Below are 19,688 nucleotides of genomic sequence, written 5' to 3'. Positions count from 1 at the left end.
CCATTTAAGCGTACCATTGATTTGGAATATTTATGCAAACCTCTAAATTTGGCAACTGTTTTTGAAAAATTGGTAGATGCATGCATTGACGCATTTTTTAAACAGTTTATTGTTAGTTTTTAGTTTGTTAGGTCGGTTGTTTGTGCTGCGCCCTGGATTTGGGCGTTGTCTGTTGCATCATATACAAATTTGTGAAAGTGAAGTTAGTTTATCGGGTGGGTTGTGATTGCGCTCAGCGGTCAAATACCTCCTGCGGTTCTCTCAATATAATACCCGTAAGTTAGGTGTGGACCGAAGGGTTAGGCCTTCCTCCTTTCAGACCGCCTGCGCCCAATTGCAATCTGCCCAGTTTATCGTTAAATAAAGGTGAAGTGAGACTAAATGGTGTGTAGGTGTTACGAAAGTAAATTTAAGTACAATTAAGGTGTGGCTTTAATACCTATATTCACAAAGAAAAGGCCTCTTTCGAAGCTAGTAAACTGCAGGCAGAGGAAATAAATATGTTGGTGGCAACTTTTATTACATTTAAAGCCACGAATTTGGCTTTGGACTCTCAAATTGCATCGATCTATTGGCCATGAGCCGATGGGTAGAGGGGATTTGACAGCTTTCGCCAGCGCTGTTAGTGGCAGTTTTTTGCATTTATCTGATAAATTTAAATGGCGCGCCATGGGTAGATGAGAGGGGATTTGACGGTTTTCTCCAGCGCTGTTAGTGCAGCGTTGCCACATTTAGTAGATTTCTACTTTTTTGGTAGATTTTTTATATTTTTTAAAAAATTCTAGTAGGCAACATTTTTTAGTAGATTTTTGGTATATTTTAACATTTTCTTATGACTAAAATAAAATTTGCTTTTTAATAGTATTTACCCCATTTCTAAATTAATTTTTAGACATTTTGTTACAATTTCCCAATGTCATTACCGAAAATAAGATTCAGGACGTAGATGATGAATAATAAACAGAAATGAAACTGGATTCTGGTGTAACAAACTTGGAGATTTCAAGTAGCAGTGCAATCAGTACCTATTTCAGGTGTTATTGAAGAGTTCTGGCATTCGGTGAGCCTGTTAGAAGCTAACGATGGAAAACTAACATATCTAAGGCCCGGTCTTTTCACCTCCGAATAAAAGTTATTCGGAGGTTTATTTGACAGATTTACATGTAATCTGTTGGATAAACTTCCTAATACATATTTATTCGTAGGTGAAAAGACCGGGCCTAATTATAATTATAATATATGTAACTTTGCAAAACAACAAATGTTGTGTTTGCGTGTTTCTAATGTAAAATGCGAAATAATTGTTTGAAGAATGTGATCCAGACATGCAGATGTTAAAATCAGTGGATGACAAAATATTATATACAAATATTAAATATGAAACTGATAAAAATTAATTATAGTTGGTCATTTTATTCCCCAGTTAAGATATAAAAAAGTTTGGTTTTTGTTTACAAACAGTCATATTAATTTCTAGTTAAACTCCCTCTGTGGCTCAGTGGTAAGAGCGCCTACCTTTGGATCGAAAGGTCCGAATGGTCGTGAGTTCGAATCTCACCAGGGTAGAGAATTTTTCGTTTATTATAAATTAATAAATGAAAATAGTTTCTATCTTTGTGGGATCGGTACCCACCGGAGGGACCGCAGACGTTCGGATACAATTAGCGTCTCTGCAAAGATAATGACTTCGACTTTGCAAAGTAACAAGACACTTACTCAACACACACACTACACATAACACTAGCTACCTGATTGGTAAAATCCACTGTACCATCACCATGCCAATGCCCATAGTTGTCGAGGCATTAGCTAAATAAAAAAAATTTCTACTTAGTCAGCTGTTATTTTTATTATAAAAAGTCCTAAATTATATACAAATATATTAATACAAGTTTTATAGTATATTTTAGTTTTTGATAAGTAGATTTTAGTAAGCTAAACTTACAGTAGATTTTCTAAATAAAATGTGGCAACGCTGTGTTAGTGGCAGTTGGCAGTTTTGTTTTGTGCATTTGATAAACTTCATAAACTGAAATGGCGGATAATATGGATTTTTCAGAAAAGAAAACAATATATTGCAGCTGTTGTATTGATTCATGTAAAAATATTGAATATAACAGTACTGAATGCAGTTATTATATTCGGAAACATTGCGTACATGTCCTGCATCAACTAAATCCTTTCCTTTTTTGGTGTTGCTGATTGACATTGGATATCATGGGAAATAAGACTTGAATCCAGTATAATGTTTAATATCCATTTTGATAGAATTCAAACAAATTACAATTCATACAAATTACAAATTTTAATAAGCAAAGCAGTAAGCACACAAAAATAAACAGAGGTAACCTTTAACATGTTAAATAATTCATATAAACTTATTCTTTTTCTCAATGGCCTTTTTCGTAAGCAGTGATCCAGTCGCATGAATTTATATATTAAATATTAAAATTATAATGAATAAAATAAAAAAACATAATTAATTTTACTATTAATTCTGTGTATTCGTTTAGTAATCAGGTTACAATAATATTTCAGTTCACAATTTGTGTATTTCTAGATAAATATCTATTTTTCTCGTTTTGTATATTTCACCAAAGAATACATATCTCTCACAAGAACCGACACGGACAGCGATTCTTTTGTTGTTAGCATGTACTTAATTTTAGTATCGAGTTGGCAAGTGTACACGCGAGTACACTGAGAAAAGTCTCGCACATTTCTGGCGTGTATCAATAAAATTTTAGTTGCACTGAGAAAAAGGTTGCATGCAGGGCCGGCTTTTGTTGACATTCTTTAATATGGTGGAATTATTTTTGATTTACAAAAGGTTGCAAATACAACACAAAGTAATGGTGAGAATTATATTGATTAAAACCATGGATAAAATACCTTTTTATCCTGATTTTAGCATTGAAAGACCAATAATAAAATATATTATAGTGGCGTGACATTCACTAATTATTCTTTTTGGCTTATATTGATACAACGATACAAAATACAATTTGTTGTTTTCACCAATTTTGAAAAAGTGTGAACAAGTTGGTGAGAATTTGAACGACTTGGTGTGACCTAATAGGCTGTCTGTCCGTCCGACCGCGAATATAACTCCTTCAGTCACTATACTAGGTAGAATGACAAATGAGGTGTCAAATGAAAGCTTATAATCCATGGATGGTACTCAAGGTGAGACATTTGACCTAGACTGTCTGTCCGTCCGACCGGAAATGTAACTCCTCCTGTCACTATACCAGGTAGAATCACAAATGAGGTGTCGAATGAAAGCTCATAATACATGGATGGTACTAAAGGTGGGAAATTTGACCTAGGACTTCCGGTTTTAGAAATGCGACCGGAAGTACTCTTTTAAAGTCACCGCAATAGCACAAGTGATATATTATTCGACGCGCATTCGCAAGACGAGAACAAATGTATACTTCTGGTTTCATGACTGTCTGTCCGTCCGACCGCGAATACAACTCCTCAGTTACTAATACAGATAGAATGACAAATGAGGTGTCGGATGAAAGCTTATAACCCATGGACGGTATTAAGATGAGAAATTTGACATCGGACTTCGGTTTTAGAGTTACAACCGTAGGTACTGCTTTAAAGTCACTCAAAATATGATATGAATGTAAAGTTGGATTTATAGTTTGACGTAGCGTAGACGTAGACGTAACGTAGACGCACTGGAAAAGTTCAACACCGAGTTTTGTGTACTCTTGTTTATAAATGAACGCAAGCGCCTGACGGAACATAAGAGAAACGTAACGTAACGGAAGAGATGACCAACTTTCATCTTTTACAGTGCGTTTCTTCCGTCTGGCCAATCATAAGGCATAATTTTGTTCTGTCACTCAAAGTGGACCCGCCCCGCCCCCTCAAACCTTGTGTTGTGTAAAAAGTTGATTGTCAACATATTCGAATTTTGTTAATTATTTGTTAATACAATGGATGTTAAGTTATTAATTTAATAAAAATATATCATAGAGTCATTTCAATATTTCAGATAAATATGAGTTGTTTATTAGCCTAATTCGTGGTTATTCACACATATTATAGGATAGGTAAATCCAATAAACATTTAAAGACCAGGAAATGAAACAAAATAGTTGGAAATCCCACGGCATGCGGCACCAAAGAGCATACTTTCGTTTATTTCCTAATCCATGTAACACACAAAACAGATATATATTATAATAAATAATAGTATAAGTATAAATAAATAAACACAAAGTTTGTTTACTGTTCGTATAATTTATAGGCTATGTTGTTGAATTAGAATTAAGTCATTGTTTACTCTTTCTACTCATGCGCAAAAATTCCGCTACGTCGATCTATAAATTGACATAATATTTTCTTCCGTCTCCAGTCCGTTTCTTACGTCTACGTTGCGTCTACGTCTACGCTACGTCAAACTATAAATCCAACTTAAAACAAGATGACAAAATTAGTAAAATCGTAGATCAATCGACGCAAAGTTACACGAAGAGTTCCAATATCGACTTCCAGTTCTACTTTCGATTACTTTGGGTGAAAACCTAGGACCAATTACTTGTTTGTCGAGATATTTCCTAATTCATTATATTCGTTATTTCGTAAAATAATCGAAAAATAACAGCCGTTGTAACCGTCACGGAATCCAATTCTTTTTGGATGACAAATGTTCGTGATCAACAACAAGAAACTGTATATTAAAATCGAATGTCAATATTTTCAATTTTTATTGTCTTGGAAACCAGCCAAAACATTCCGTACATTCCAGCCAAAACCAGCCAGTACATTCTTTAAAGTCGAATATCGGGGTAAATAAATAAAAAACCAATAAGTATTGTACTATTTTATTTCTATAAATATAAAGATGTAATAACTGAAAAAATATATATAGTATACAATAAAAACTAATAAGCAATCGAGAAAAGAGAAAAGGTGATTTTTTTAATTAATATATTAATTAATTTATATATGGAAACGTTTTGATCATTATGGTCAGAAGCTTATATTCCATATGAAAGCAGCCTTTAGCTTTTTTTGTTGGAACGCAAGTATAATCAAGAGAATGTAAACCTATTATGAAGAGTGTATTGTCAATTATCAAGCATTAACTTGAATGTTGAAACAATTTCAAGTGATATTGGATCAAACTTTTTGAATTAGCTAAATTATACAGGGTGTCCCGAAAAGATTGGTCATAAATTATACCACTGATTCTGGGGTCAAAAATAGGTTGATTAAACCTCACTTACCTATATACAATAGTGCACACAAAAAAAGTTACAGCCCTTTGAAGTTACAAAGTGAAAATCGATTTTTTTTAATATATCGAAAACTCCTAGAGCTTTTTTATTGAAAATGGACACGAGGAATCTTTATCGCAGCAACATCTTAAAAAAAATTATAGTGAAATTTGTGTACCCCATAAAAATTTTATGGGGGTTTTGTTCCTTTAAACCCCCCTTGACCTAAGTTATTGTTTTATACAAACTACAGAAACAATTTAATGAAACATAGTTTATTAAATTTAATTTAGGTTTGCTGATAAAAGTACTTTATGGAAGTTTTTGTGAGTATTGGATTCTCAACTTTTTAAACACAGCACGTGGCTTGTGGAATGAACACATATAAAATATGACTTTGTGCTCTTCCTGCAGATGCATTTGGTACAGTAGAGGTCAAAGAAAGGTTAGAGAATTTGTATGATATTTTAGATTCAAATTCTTTGTGAAATCCCAATACAAAATTAATTTTTTATACGATAGTTTATAGTTCATGAAAAAGCTTAAATAATTAATTCACATAATCAAGATATCTCAAAAAGAATTAAATTGTATAAATGTTGGAAAATAACAATTAATAGTTGTAGGCTATATAAGAAAACATATATAGAAAATAAGTCTATACAAAATATTATGAGCTACAAACTGATACAAAAACAAAATACTAACGCCAAGCCAAACAAACAACTGTGACAACAAACGCCGATCCTGTACAAGACAAATGTCACCAAAATTATTTGCTATTCATACAAATTGAGAAATGGCCGATCTGGCACATGCGCATAAAAATTTAGTTCATAGATAATCCGTTTGTGTCGGTTCTTGGGAGATATGTATTCTTTGATTTCACATACATAAATTTTATCAGAAAAGTATAAGTTTCAAACCGCGAGATAGCGCTACCGTCGAAACTCACAGCCAATAGCTGTTTTGTAAGTAATTTTTATTAAATTTTTAAATCTTTAAAAGGTTAAAACTGGCAACACTGTCAAATTTGACCTCTCGGCGCCTGTCCGCCATATTGTTTTGAAATATGACAAAAAAAATATTATTTTAACCAATATTACGTATTTTTTCATAATTTGATTGTAAAAATCAGTTATATGTATTATGTTTCAATTACTTATATTTTATTAAGACATTCTATATACTTTTGTATCCTTTTCACGTAAATTTTTTTTGGCTACTATTACATTTTTTGATTTTTTTCAAATATTTCTTGATTTTTGGGCACTTTTACCAGTTTCCCCCAAAGAAAACAGTAAAATGTCTGCTTTTTTCCACTTTTCAGGCTAAGTCCATAAAAAAATTGGCATTTTCAAGGTCTACCCTTAGAGTAAATTTTTACCAAATAAAAATATAAACTTTCAATCAATAAAATAAACTTTATTTAACTGAAAACATTTTAATAATCTATTTTCAAAAAACAAATTAAATATAAAAACATTGCAAAGATATTTAACTTGACGATTGACAGTTTTTAGTTGGTGTTCTGTGTCAAAATTGCTTAAAATCCATAATTTTCCAGCCTCGAGATCAATCTTGGCCGAGATCAGCCGAAGACTCGTTTATAAAACAGAACGTGGTCTTGAGCTCGACGTTGCCGTAAGATCGTCTTGGCTGAGACCGGTCTCGAGATCAGTCTTGAGTACTGACTATAAATACGGGGCTAAATCACAAGAAATTCTACTAGATCTAGTAGAAAATCTACTAAATTGGCAACCCTGGCGAGGATTAAACTGGCAACCCAAAGAATTAAAAACCCTAGAATAATATTTTCTTTCTTTAAAATGTGTTGCAAACAAAGATAACAGAAAAGATTTACCATAGGCTGCATTCGGAGCAGACAGATCGGAACATACCGAAGCGAAGCATGGCGTCAAAATCCGATGACGATGACTGCCAATCACAGCAAACGTCCATAGAGGTAAATTGACATAGAGAGAGTGTCATTCAAAGCGAAGTGACGACGCCATCTTTTTTCTTTGGATTAGTGCTGTTTCACTCTTACGCATATTAAGCTACGACAGTTGTCCTCCTCTTCCGTGCCTATATTCACACCTTAATGTCATCTTAGTTTCTCGGTACAATGTGCTAGAAAGAGATAGCGCAAACCAGTCGAAGAGATATTGTCGTCAGGACGCGCGGAGTGAAGGCTCACTCTATGTTAATATATACCTATGCAAACGTCCGTGTTGAGTTTAGTCACGTTTAGTGTGGTCTCTTCTAGAACCGTCTATATTCCTTAGAATACGATCGACTCAGGCGTTCGACTCAGGCGATAATGCACGTAGTCCCAATGCAGGCCCTGGACCGTCCCGTCATAGCCACCTTTACTTTACAAGCCATGAAGAGAAAAAGGCAACGTCGCAATTGATGACGTCCGTAGTCTGACTTTCGGACTACCGCTTTCGAAACTACGACTTTAAAGTACAAATTCTGGTAAAATTTATAGTATTTTTTGAATCGAACAAGAAAATATTATTAATTGAAAGTTTGTACAAAATAATATTAAAAGCAATTCCTTGTAAGGAACGTTTATTATACAAAAAAAAACCAACAACAAGAATATAAACGGGATTCATTTATTTCGAATCCTAAGAAAACTAATAAGTATTTTTCAAAAATTTCAACGCAGAGTGAAAGATTACGTTAGGACCAAGGGCCCAAAGTCCGTGAAAACTTCTATGTTTATTTTAATAAGTTACAGGGGTGAAAAACTGGGAAAATTTAGTGTGATTTTTAGTTTCAAATATGTCATTAAAAAAAAACTTTTTATTCATTCTAAGGGACTTTTGGCCCTCGGTAATAAGGTAATCTTTTATTCTGCGTTTAAATTTTTCAAAAATACTTATTAGTTTTCTCAGAATTCGAAAAAAATGATTACATTTAAAATACAGGCGTCAAAATTTTTCATTTTGTTCCTTTCCCCTTAAAGTTTGTCGCACTGATTTGGAAACACCCTGAATTGATAAATAACAAATCTAGTTGTTAAACATAAGCGAATTAATAAAAAAAAACACAATGTTAAGAAAACCGGAGTCTATAGTTGGGTTTTAATTTCAGTATTTTATAAATGCCCGGTACACCATAAAAATTTAACTGGTTAGCAACAATATTATTACAGCGGTATTGTTAAAGACTTAAGTCGACTTTACACTACATGATTTATCATGTGATTTGTCATATGATTTTTCCCATGACGAGCCGCATGACAATGCTTATGACAAAACGAGCCGTATTAACAATGCAAACAATGTCAAATAAACGTCAAATTGAAAGGCAGTTTATTTAGAAGTTCTCCTAAAAATTATTAATTTTTAAGGTTTTTTCTTAACTTTTTGAGTATTACGAGTAGTATAAAGAAGTACTAAACCAGTGATCTGTAAGAAAGTGTGAAATTTAGCGCCTAGAAGTTAAATTTCAGAAAACAAATAATATGGAAGGTATACCACCCGAACCTCCAGATAAAGGTAAATTTTATGTAGAAATGGAAGGAGATGGGATGATGGAATATGAGGAATTAAATAAAAATAACAATAGAGTAAATAATAAGGTAACAAACAAACAAAACCAAACAAGTAGTACTATTGAGGTAAGTAACAAATTTAGTTGCAATAACGATGAAACTTTGACAAATTTAAATCAAACAGATAAGTCAGGTAAGCAAAATTTAAATAAAGTAATAAATTTAAGATTAAAACATAGATATCAATTTGGAGATAATGCACCTTATATAGTACACATAGAAAATAAAAACGGTAACATTGGTCGATTACACAGGATCGGCACGGCCCGTTTGATTTTAAGTGCAGTACCTGAAATTGAAAATAATATCACACAAATTACAGTAGTTGGTAGAAATAAAATCAAGGTAGAACTAAATAATTTTGCTAGTGCTAATAAATTAATTGATTCTCAAATTCTTAAAAGCAAAGAGTATGAGGCATATATTCCAACGTTTTTTACTCAAAAGAAAGGTGTTATAAAATTGGTAGATAAAGAGATAGAAGATAATGATTTAGTATCATTAATTAAACCTAGATTTGGAATTAAATTCGAAGTATTACATGTAAAAAGAATTATGCGGAAAGTGATTCAAGATAATGGTAATACTAATTATGTAAAAACAGGAACCGTAATTGTCACTTTTAAAGGTCAGTCTATACCAAAAAATGTAATAATAGAAAAAATGATATACGAGGTGGAAAATTATACACCCAGAATAATCCAATGTTTAAAGTGTTTGAGATTTGGGCATATAAGTGCCCAATGTAGAGGAAAAGATAGGTGTGAAAGATGTGGCGAAGAACACAACAAATCTAATTGTTCCAATCCGAATAATTTACTTTGTGTATTGTGCAAAGGAAAACACAGCGCTACTGACAAGGGAGCAGATTGTACAGAAAGACAAAAACAGGAATATATTAAAAAAATTATGAATAATGAAAATATAACATATTATGAAGCTAATAATAAATATAAAAAATGTTATTCAACAGTAAGTAAAGACCAAGAAAATACTTCAAATAAATATACAATATCTAAACGAAAAAGATCAAGTAGTATTGATTCTAGTAGTGTAGATAAAGAAACAATGGAAGCACGCAGAAAAATTTTGCAAACACCAAGAATACAAAGTCAGCCTTGTTATAATTTTAATAATCCCATTTATTCTAACACAACACAAACACAAAACGATAATCAAAATAATATAGGAGAAATAATAGTAAACTTTATTTCAGCAACATTAAATCAAATTAATCACAATTTAGATCATTTAGAACGTTGGAATTATTAAAAAACAATATTTCACAATTATTATTACCTCGTGATGGCTAACGTTTCATTTCTTCAATGGAATGCGAGATCAATTAAAACAAATAAGGGTTATTTAGAAAAATTCTTGTATGACAATAAAATAGATATAGGATTAATATCAGAAACTTGGTTAAAAAAAGTAATTTTATTAACTTTACTGGTTATAATGTCTTTAGGAATGATAGAGATGATGGATATGGTGGAGTAGCCATCCTTTTGAAAAAATTAATGAAATTTTACAACAGTCCTACTTTTCACCAAATTAATGACATAATGTGCAATAGCATATCAATTAAAATTCAATCCGGAAAAAAGTTCAACATTTATTCAATATACGTAAAACCAAATCTTAAAATCACTCTAAATGAATGGAAAAAGTTTTTTAATAGTCTAGAGAAGCCTTTTATAATTGGTGGTGATTTTAATAGCCACAATAATGTTTGGGGTTGTAGTACTGTAGATACTATAGGAAAAAATCTGTTAGAAGCTATTGAGGACTGTAATCTTGTAATTTTAAATAATGGTAAAGAAACTTTGATGCGTAGACCGAATAGCAATAATAAATCTGCAATAGATCTTACAATATGCTCAGCAAATATTAGTCATTTTTTCGATTGGGATGTTGTGGACGAGACATTAGGATCAAATCATTTTGCTATTATTATTAAGTCAAATATTAATGTTAATAAAGCGGAATGTGTAAATACAAAATTCCAATGGAACATAAATAAAGCGGATTGGTCTCTTTTCTCTTCTATCACTGATAATTTCATGGAAATAGATAATAATTTAAATTACCAACAATTTTTAAATAAATTAAACGAATATTGTAAGATATGTATACCGGAGAAGAGAACAGGGACTAATCCACGATTTAGAAAAACTTGGTGAAATGACAATTGTAAAAAGGTAATAGAAGAACAAAAACTAGCTTTACGCAAGTTTAAACTACAGTCTAATATACAAAATTATATAAATTATAATAAATGTGTAGCGAAAACCAAAAAAGTTGTATTAGAGAGTAAGCGTAATGCATGGAGAAATTTTTGTAAAACTTTAAACAAAAATACACCAATTAAAGATATGTGGAATCAAGCCAAACGATTACAAAACATTTTTAAACCACAAGTAAATCCAGTGACTGAAGGAGAATGGGTTGAGGAGTTTTTAAGAAAATTATGTCCAGATAATATATTTTCAAAAATTAATGTAATGGAAAGAAAAAACTCTATGCATCCACTTTCAATTCCATTTAGTTTCTGTGAATTAGAAATAAGCCTTAAGAATAAGAAAAATACTTCTCCAGGTATAGATAATGTACATTATATTATGTTGGCCAATTTACATCAAAAAGGGAAAGAAACACTATTAAATTTTTTTAATCAAATATGGTTATCAGAAGATATTCCAGATAACTGGAGAGAGTACCGGGTGATTCCTATTCTCAAAACAAATCGGAATCCTGATTCAGCAGAATCTTATAGAGGTATTTCATTGAGCTCCTGCATAACAAAAACACTGGAAAGAATGATAAAACTTAGGCTCGAAAGTTGGCTAGAAAAAAACAATAAATTATCACAAACACAATTTGGATTTCGAAAAAATCATTCTACTGTGGAAGCTGTGAGTCATTTGGTAACAGATATAAATTTAGCGCTTACGAAAAATTCTTCAGTAATCGCTCTTTTATTAGATGTTGAAGCAGCATACGACAACGTTAATTTAAATATACTATATAACAAAATGATACAAATAGGTCTGCCAGAATGCTTCTGTCAAAAAATAATAAAATTGTATGACTGTAGAAAAATTTATATATCGGTAAATAATAACACATTTGGTCCAAGACTAGCGATGGGTGGTTTACCTCAAGGAGGAATATTAAGCCCTTTGTTATATTTAATTTACACTTCTGATATAGAAAAAAATTTAAACTCAACAAAAATTTTACAATTTGCAGATGATATAGTTATTTATCAAGAAAACATTAAAATAGAAAATGCAGTCAAATCCATTGAAGAAGGAGACAAACATATTAAAATATGGAGTGAATTACATGGACTAAATATATCTGATTCCAAAACCAAATTATGTATTTTTACAAGAAAACGAAAAGAAATACCCAATCACATCTTAATAAACAATATATCCTATCCTGTACAAAGTTATGTTAAATATTTGGGTATTACTCTGGATAGACAGCTTCTCTGGAAAGAACATATAGACCATATAGTTAAAAAAACAGAAAAAGGAATAAACCTTCTTCGATTCGTATCACACTTACGTTGGGGAGCAGATCCAAATATTTCTTTGTTGTTATTTAAAAATAATATAAGAGCTATATTCGACTACGGATCAATATTATACAGTGACGCATCACAGTGTCATTTAAATAAAATAGACAAAATCATTAATAAATCCCTTAGATTGTGTATAGGAGCCCTAAGAAGTACACCGATAAATAATCTACAAGTTGAATGCTGTGAAATGCCGATGGATATAAGACGAAAAAAACTTGGCATCAACCTTTTAGTTAGATTGTATGAAAAAAAGGCAAGTTTAATTTCCAAAATACATCAACTGTTTTTAGCAGATTTGACAGAAAAATATTGGATAAAAAAGAAAACTCTAAATATGGTAGATTTATATTCAAAAATGACAATATATGATAAACAACTTTATAAATATGACATAAACCCAAATTATAATATTGACTTTAATAGTATGGAACAAGTTCAGGTATACTTTTTAAGGGACTATAGCAAGTTGCCTATATCTTTAAGAAAATTAGTGTTTATCTCCGACAGTTCACAAATGTTCAAAGATTATTGTATGCTATATACAGATGCATCAAAAAATATTGAAGGTGTGGGATGTGCCTATTGGGATAGCAGTAATAAAATTAGTAAAATGTTTAAACTAAATTCTATTATGAGTATATACACAGCTGAATTAATAGCGATAATGGAAGCACTAAAATATTTATCTAATATAAATCATTCAAAGTTTATAATTTTTAGTGACAGTAAAAGTTCTCTTAGTAAAATTAGTGCTATAAATCCTAAATCAAAAGTGAACTACATTGAATTATATATCATAAATAAAATTAAAGAACTTCAGCAACAAGGAAAGTCTGTTAAGTTGGCATGGGTTAAAAGCCACTGTGAAATAACTGGAAATGAAATGGTAGATGAATTGGCTAAAAACGCGGTGACACAAGGAGTATTAACCCATTATCTTTGTACGCCAAAAGATATTGAATCAAATTTATTCAAAGAGATTAAGAAAGAATGGAAAGAAAGGTATATTGATGAAAACGTAAATACAGGAAACCACTACAGATCAATCAGAAACTATATAACGGATAAACCTTGGTTTTCTAAAATGGAGTCGACAAAAGATATGATAAGAACCATATGCAGAATGAGATTTGACCACTGTCTTACTCCATCATATTTATTTAAAATTAATATAGCTGATAGTCCACAATGTATTTGTGGACAGTTGGGCAATCTACAACACAAAATTTTGACCTGTTCTCTTATCTCTAATAAAGTTAATATGTTTTTAAATTCACTGTATTCTTTGACTGATGTCCACCATCCCATTAATTTAAATTATTTATTAACATTAGAAAATAATGAGTTGGTATACCGACTATTGTATAAACATATTTTAGATATTAAGCTTAAATTGTAATTGTAAAATATAGAGTAAGTATTTCTTGTAAATTGTTATATGTTAAAAGAAAAAGAAAAGAAAAGAAAAGAAAAAAAAAGAAAAGAAATATAAAAAAAAATAATAAAATAAAAATAAAAAAAAAATAAAAAACTAAAAAAAAATAAAAAAAAAAGAAAGAAAAAATATAAAAAAGATATATAAAAAAAAATAGAAAAAAAAAATATAATAATTAAAAAATATAAAAAAAATATGTAGATAAAAATGAATGACGAACTTGGACAGTCCATAGTAAAATAGCTTTCGAATGAAGTAGAGGGCTAAAGAAGAATGTTGCAGTTTTTGCTGTGGAACTCTGAGAACATCATTTGGAAAAAAATTAATAAAAATATATATATATATATATATAAAAAAAATTATTAAAAAAAATACAAAAATAATTATTTATTAGTAGAATTGTTTATTATATTAGTATTAGTTTTAGGATAAGATACGAAAAAATGACTAATAAAATAAAAAATAGTAAAATTGGCGAATGGATTTAGTGTCCGCAGTCATATAAACCCAAACAAACAACAACAACAATGCAAAATCATATGACAAATCACACAGTGTAAACATGTAAATTTCACTCCATGACCAAATCATATGACAAATCACATGATAAATCATGTAATGTAAAGTCGACTTTAGGCTATTGGGACCGTGCAAGTTCGGCAAAGCGACCTCTATTTCTACGCTCTGTACTTTGATTCGCACTTTTAATTATATTGGCCAATTATATTAGTCCTGGTTGCTGGATAATTGTCAAGGCCATAGTCCAAAAAATAATATGAAGAAAAAATAAGATGCAGGTTATGTTATGCAAACGTCAACAATTGTATGTAGTAAATAAAATTAGTTATTAAAATGCAGTACGGCAAGCAAAATACAATTAATTAAATTTACCTTTATATAATAATTGCATATCATATCAATATTGTGGAGCAATATATAATTTTTCTGCTTCAATGACAGAAGGTATGGAATATACGTCAATTTGACAATTTCAATTGACAATATGAATTATTTAAGATAGTTGCAATATTTCTCCGCGACTCGCGCACGGTCGTTTCTCGTTTCCCTTCCAAGTACTTGCACACCGCGAATAACGTATTAAAAAGAATCACTTAAATCTGGCAACAAGTTTAGGAAATATAAGACATTAAAAATGACAAAATTTTTAAGTGGACGGATTTCTATATGCACGCAAGTTTATATAAAAATATATTATATTGAACTAAAATCATCTTAGTAACATACCTTTTAATGTTCTTTATAATTTGGAGCACGAAATATTGTAAAATACTTCAGTTTCTCTGTAAATACAATGAAAATTATTTAAAAACAAATGAGAACTGTCAGAATTAATCCGTCTACCAATAGATGTTGCCAAGTTTCAACTTCATGGCTTAAAGTCGACTTTACATTACATGATTTATCATGTGATTTGTCATATGATTTGGTCATGGAGTGAAATTTACATGTTTACACCACAGGATTTACACTGTGTGATTTGTCATATGATTTTGCATTGTTTATACGGCTCGTTTTGTCATAAGCATTGTCATGCGGCTCGTCATGGGAAAAATCATATGACAAATCACATGATAAATCATGTAGTGTAAAGTCGACATAAAGGTGGCTATGGTCCCGTCCAAAAGTTCATGTTGGAACAAACCTATGATCATACCTTGCCGGACTACGTCTACCCTTTATTATGTCTATGATGGTAGTCTTTACTGTCAGTCAAGTGTCAAACGTTCAACTTATAACTTATTTAACGTTTGATAAGTTTGATTTGATTGATTGTTTGATTTTATTTTTACAACTTTGAACCAGTAATTTATAATTTATTGAAATTAAATTCGAAATGGACTTAAGTGAAGAGTCTATAAAAAGAAAACAAGATGTTTTAATATGTGACAAAGATGAAGATTCTCTAGAGAACCATGTTAATGTACAAATTAAATCAGAACTTGAATGTATGTTTGAAAGTAATTACACAGAGGAGTCTTTAACAGGCTCCTATTATGCACACGATATTAAAATAGAAGAACATGTATTAGAATGTGAAATAGGTAGCCCATTCCCGGTCATCAAGCAAGAAGTTAAGGCAGAAATCAAAAAAGAACTGGATGAACAAAATTTAGGAGTAAATCGATGTGAAACTCAATTTGAAAGCACGAATGCCAAAGAATTAGACTCAGAAAAAGATGTAAAATTACAGATAGATGCTTCAACTGAAATAGATCATAACAAACATTGTAGAAGTATGGACACATCAAAATATCAGTCCGACATTACAAGTAAGTTTTAGTTTATGTATAGAGTTAATGAGTGAATCTAAAATGTATATCGGTGCCGTGGCCGTTAGTAGGCATCCGCTATGAGAGAAATTTTTTGGAAAATACGAAAATATACATTATTTTAAACTATTCTCAAAAAAAAATTTTGCGGATTATCCATTAGTTTTCATAATAAAAGACTTTGAAAATTGGATTTTATACACTTTTTTAGACCGCCATATTGATAATTACATGTGACGTTGCTGGATGTTGCCAAATCTATAAAAAATTTTAGTTTTACAAGTAACAAATTTTGACGCATTTTTGTGGGGAAATGGACCTAACCTAACCAAACCTGGACCGTACGGGCATCGGTACAGGAGGGATTTTTCTCGATTTATCTTTGAAATCTAGGGATTTTTAAAGTGTGACATAATTTTTATATTTATTGCTAGTGCCACCTACTATGTAGTAATTAAACAATTCAAATTTAACAATGCAGTTTTCTTCAACTTTGTTGGCGTTTAATGTTTTGTTACAAATTGACAGCTGACAATGACATTTTCTTATTTTTTTGTTAACATTGACAGCTGACAATGACATTTTCTTCTTTTTTTGTTGACATTGACAGCTGACAAAAGGTAATGACAGTTTCTTCTTTTTTTTGTTGACATTGACAGCTGACAGTGACATTTTCTTCTTTTTTTGTTGACATTGACAGCTGGCAATGACAGTTTTTTTTGTTGGCATTGACATCTGACAATGGCATTTTCTTCTTTTTTTGTTGACATTGACAGCTGACAAATGGTAATGACAGTTTCTTCTTTTTTTTGTCGACATTGACAGTGACATTTTTTTGTTAACACTGACAGCTGACAATGACAGTTTTTTTGTTGACATTGACAGCTGAAAATTACATTTTCTTCTTTTTTTGTTGACATTGACAGCTGACAAATGGTAATGGCAGTTTCTTCGTTTTTTGTTGACATTGACAACTGACAAATGGTAATGACAGTTTCTTCGTTTTTTGTTGACATTGACAGCTGACAAATGGTAATGACAGTTTCTTCTTTTTTTTGTTGACATTTTCTTCTTTTTTGTTGTCATTGACAGCTGACAATGACATTTTTTTCTTTTTTGTTAACATTGACAGCTGACAATGACATTTTCTTCTTTTTTTGTTGACATTGACAGCTGACAAATGGTAATGATAGTTTCTTCTTTTTTTTTGTTGACATTGACAGCTGACAGTGATATTTTTTTCTTTTTTTTTTGACATTGACAGCTGACAATGACATTTTCTTCTTTTTTTGTTGACATTGGCAGCTGGTGAATGGTAATGGCAGTTTACATAATAAATGGCAGTTTACAATTAATAAACGGGCAGACTGCAATTGCGCGCAGCGGTCAGAAAGGAGGAAGACCTAACCCTTCGGTCCAAACCTAACTTACGGGTAATAGAGTGAGAGAACCGCAGGAGGTATTTGACCGCTGCGCGCAATCACAACCCACCCTAATAAACATAGTTTAATTTGTATCTCTCCATTGACCTCACCGTACATAAACGGCGACACTGTCTTTCTTTGCACTTCAACTGTTTTTTAATTAATCAAACACTTTGCAAACGTTGGATTAATTCTAAATCGCTTTTTTGTGTGATATTATTAATATCAAAATAAGAAGTTACATCCATTTTTCGATACTAAACGTGAATGGCAACTAATCTTGTTTTGACAAATTTTCAAATTCCAAAGATATTTTGATTTATTTAAATTACATCAATATTTGAAACAGACAACCTTACGATAAAAATTGGCAACCTAGCACAGTCGTTGTCGAATGTCGATCTAAATGTCATAAACATTTTGTGATTTTGTGTTGTGAATTTGATTTTGATTACTTGGTTGCAAAAATGTTGACAGAGAGAATTTAAAATTTTGTTGGATTATAATATTTTCAATATAATCCAGTATTCTAATAAAAATAATGAATTATACCGCACTAATATGGATTAATAAGATATAAATAAAAGGTCAGTACCTACAAATATAAAATATACACTTCTATTTGGGGAAAATATGTCTGAAATTAGTAAGGTTATGTATGAAAAAAACCAATTTTTAAAGTTGATTTTTATTTAAATGAATGAGTAATCCGCAAATTTTTTTCGGGAAAATAGCTTAAAACAATGTATATTTTCATATTTTCCAAAAAATTTTACCCGATGCGAATGCCTACTAACTGCCACGGCACCTGTATATCAAATTATCATCATTCTCTTTGCCTTATCCCTATGGGGGGGCGGCTTCCCTAATTGCATTTCTCCACACAATTCTATCTTGGATCATATCAATATTAATCCACTTTACCAACATGTCCTGCCTAATCGTTTCCCCCCAGATCTTCTTTGGTCTTCCTCTCCTACTCCTAGGAATCTGCACTTCAGCAATTCTTTGTATTGGGTGATTAACATCTGGACGTTGAACATGACCAAACCGTCTCAACCTATGCTCTCTCATTTTGGCATCAATTGGTGCCACACCTAGACTTCCCCTAATATACTCATTTTTAATTTTATCCTTTTTTGTCACTCCACTCATCCATCTATGTTGTAAACAAAAAAAAAATGTAAATTTGTTACCAAGGAGCATGTTTTTCTTTTTTTACCACCCAAAACCTTTTTATGTATATAACTAAGAAGTGTGTACACAAAAATCAAACAATATATCAAAAACACTTGTGTGGTGTCAAGGTTAAACTTTGGGGACTGTTTTCTCAAAACTAGGTTGTGGTTAGTTGGAACCATAGATATATAATACTCTAGATTGCGCCCTGCGATCTTAAAATGGGTGACGGTTGCGACAGAGATAAATGAGCCTATTTGGTCGGTAGTCTCTTTTTAATTTTAGGGGAATATCGACGACGTGACTATCCCACTTTATCGAGTAATATGTGTTGACAGTTGGAGCGGGTGGTGACGAGAAATGGTCTTTGGTCTTCGGACGTGGATAATCGTGGTTCGAATCCCATACCAACTTTACCTTTTTTATTTTTATTTAATCAATATTGCGTTTATTAGATATTTTTACTTCTGAAAAATGGACCTAAGTAAATCTAGCAGATAATAAATGTAGTACCTATGTATAGTAAGTGAATATTGGAATACATAATTTGTGAACTGCATAGTAAAATAAAAGTCATTCGTTATTAATATAAATTTGTCCTTATTCGAATGATGTGAATAATATTTGTTTTGCTTCTACTTTTTTAAAAAATTGTAACAATAGTTTCATAAATAAAAATAATGTCTAATTACTTATAATTGAATCGGTCATTTCAAAAACAGCAAAGTCCACAATTTTGAGAAACTAACTTTTTGAGAGGAATAGACTCCTTTAAGATAAACGTTGTGTGCAAAAACGACACCAGTCCAGTAAAAACATTAGGAACAAAACTACAATATAACTTTGAATTTTGATGTCATCCATTTCATCCATCTTTCGACTATATAGTTAAGTTTTCTTTGCTCTTCTGTAAAATTAGGAATATGTGACTCGTGTTATTTTTGAAATGACCGATTCAA

At 31.1% G+C, this 19,688-nt stretch overlaps 1 protein-coding gene across 1 annotated transcript in view; it reads left to right on the top strand.

Moving 5' to 3' along the window:
• The first annotated feature begins 15,317 nt into the window (after positions 1-15,317).
• LOC126882698 (zinc finger protein 271-like) overlaps positions 15,318-19,688 on the top strand; it is a 30,622-nt gene continuing 26,251 nt past the window's right edge. The window contains exon 1 of the mRNA XM_050647677.1: positions 15,318-16,126. Within this exon, the coding sequence (XP_050503634.1) occupies positions 15,691-16,126 (436 nt within the window). The 5' untranslated portion in view covers positions 15,318-15,690. The remainder of the gene's footprint in view (positions 16,127-19,688) is intronic.

This window comes from Diabrotica virgifera, chromosome 3 (assembly GCF_917563875.1).
Source record: "Diabrotica virgifera virgifera chromosome 3, PGI_DIABVI_V3a".
Lineage (NCBI taxonomy): Eukaryota > Metazoa > Arthropoda > Insecta > Coleoptera > Chrysomelidae > Diabrotica > Diabrotica virgifera.
Note: the sequence above shows the minus strand (reverse complement) of the source record. Positions and strands in the feature narration are given on the sequence as shown.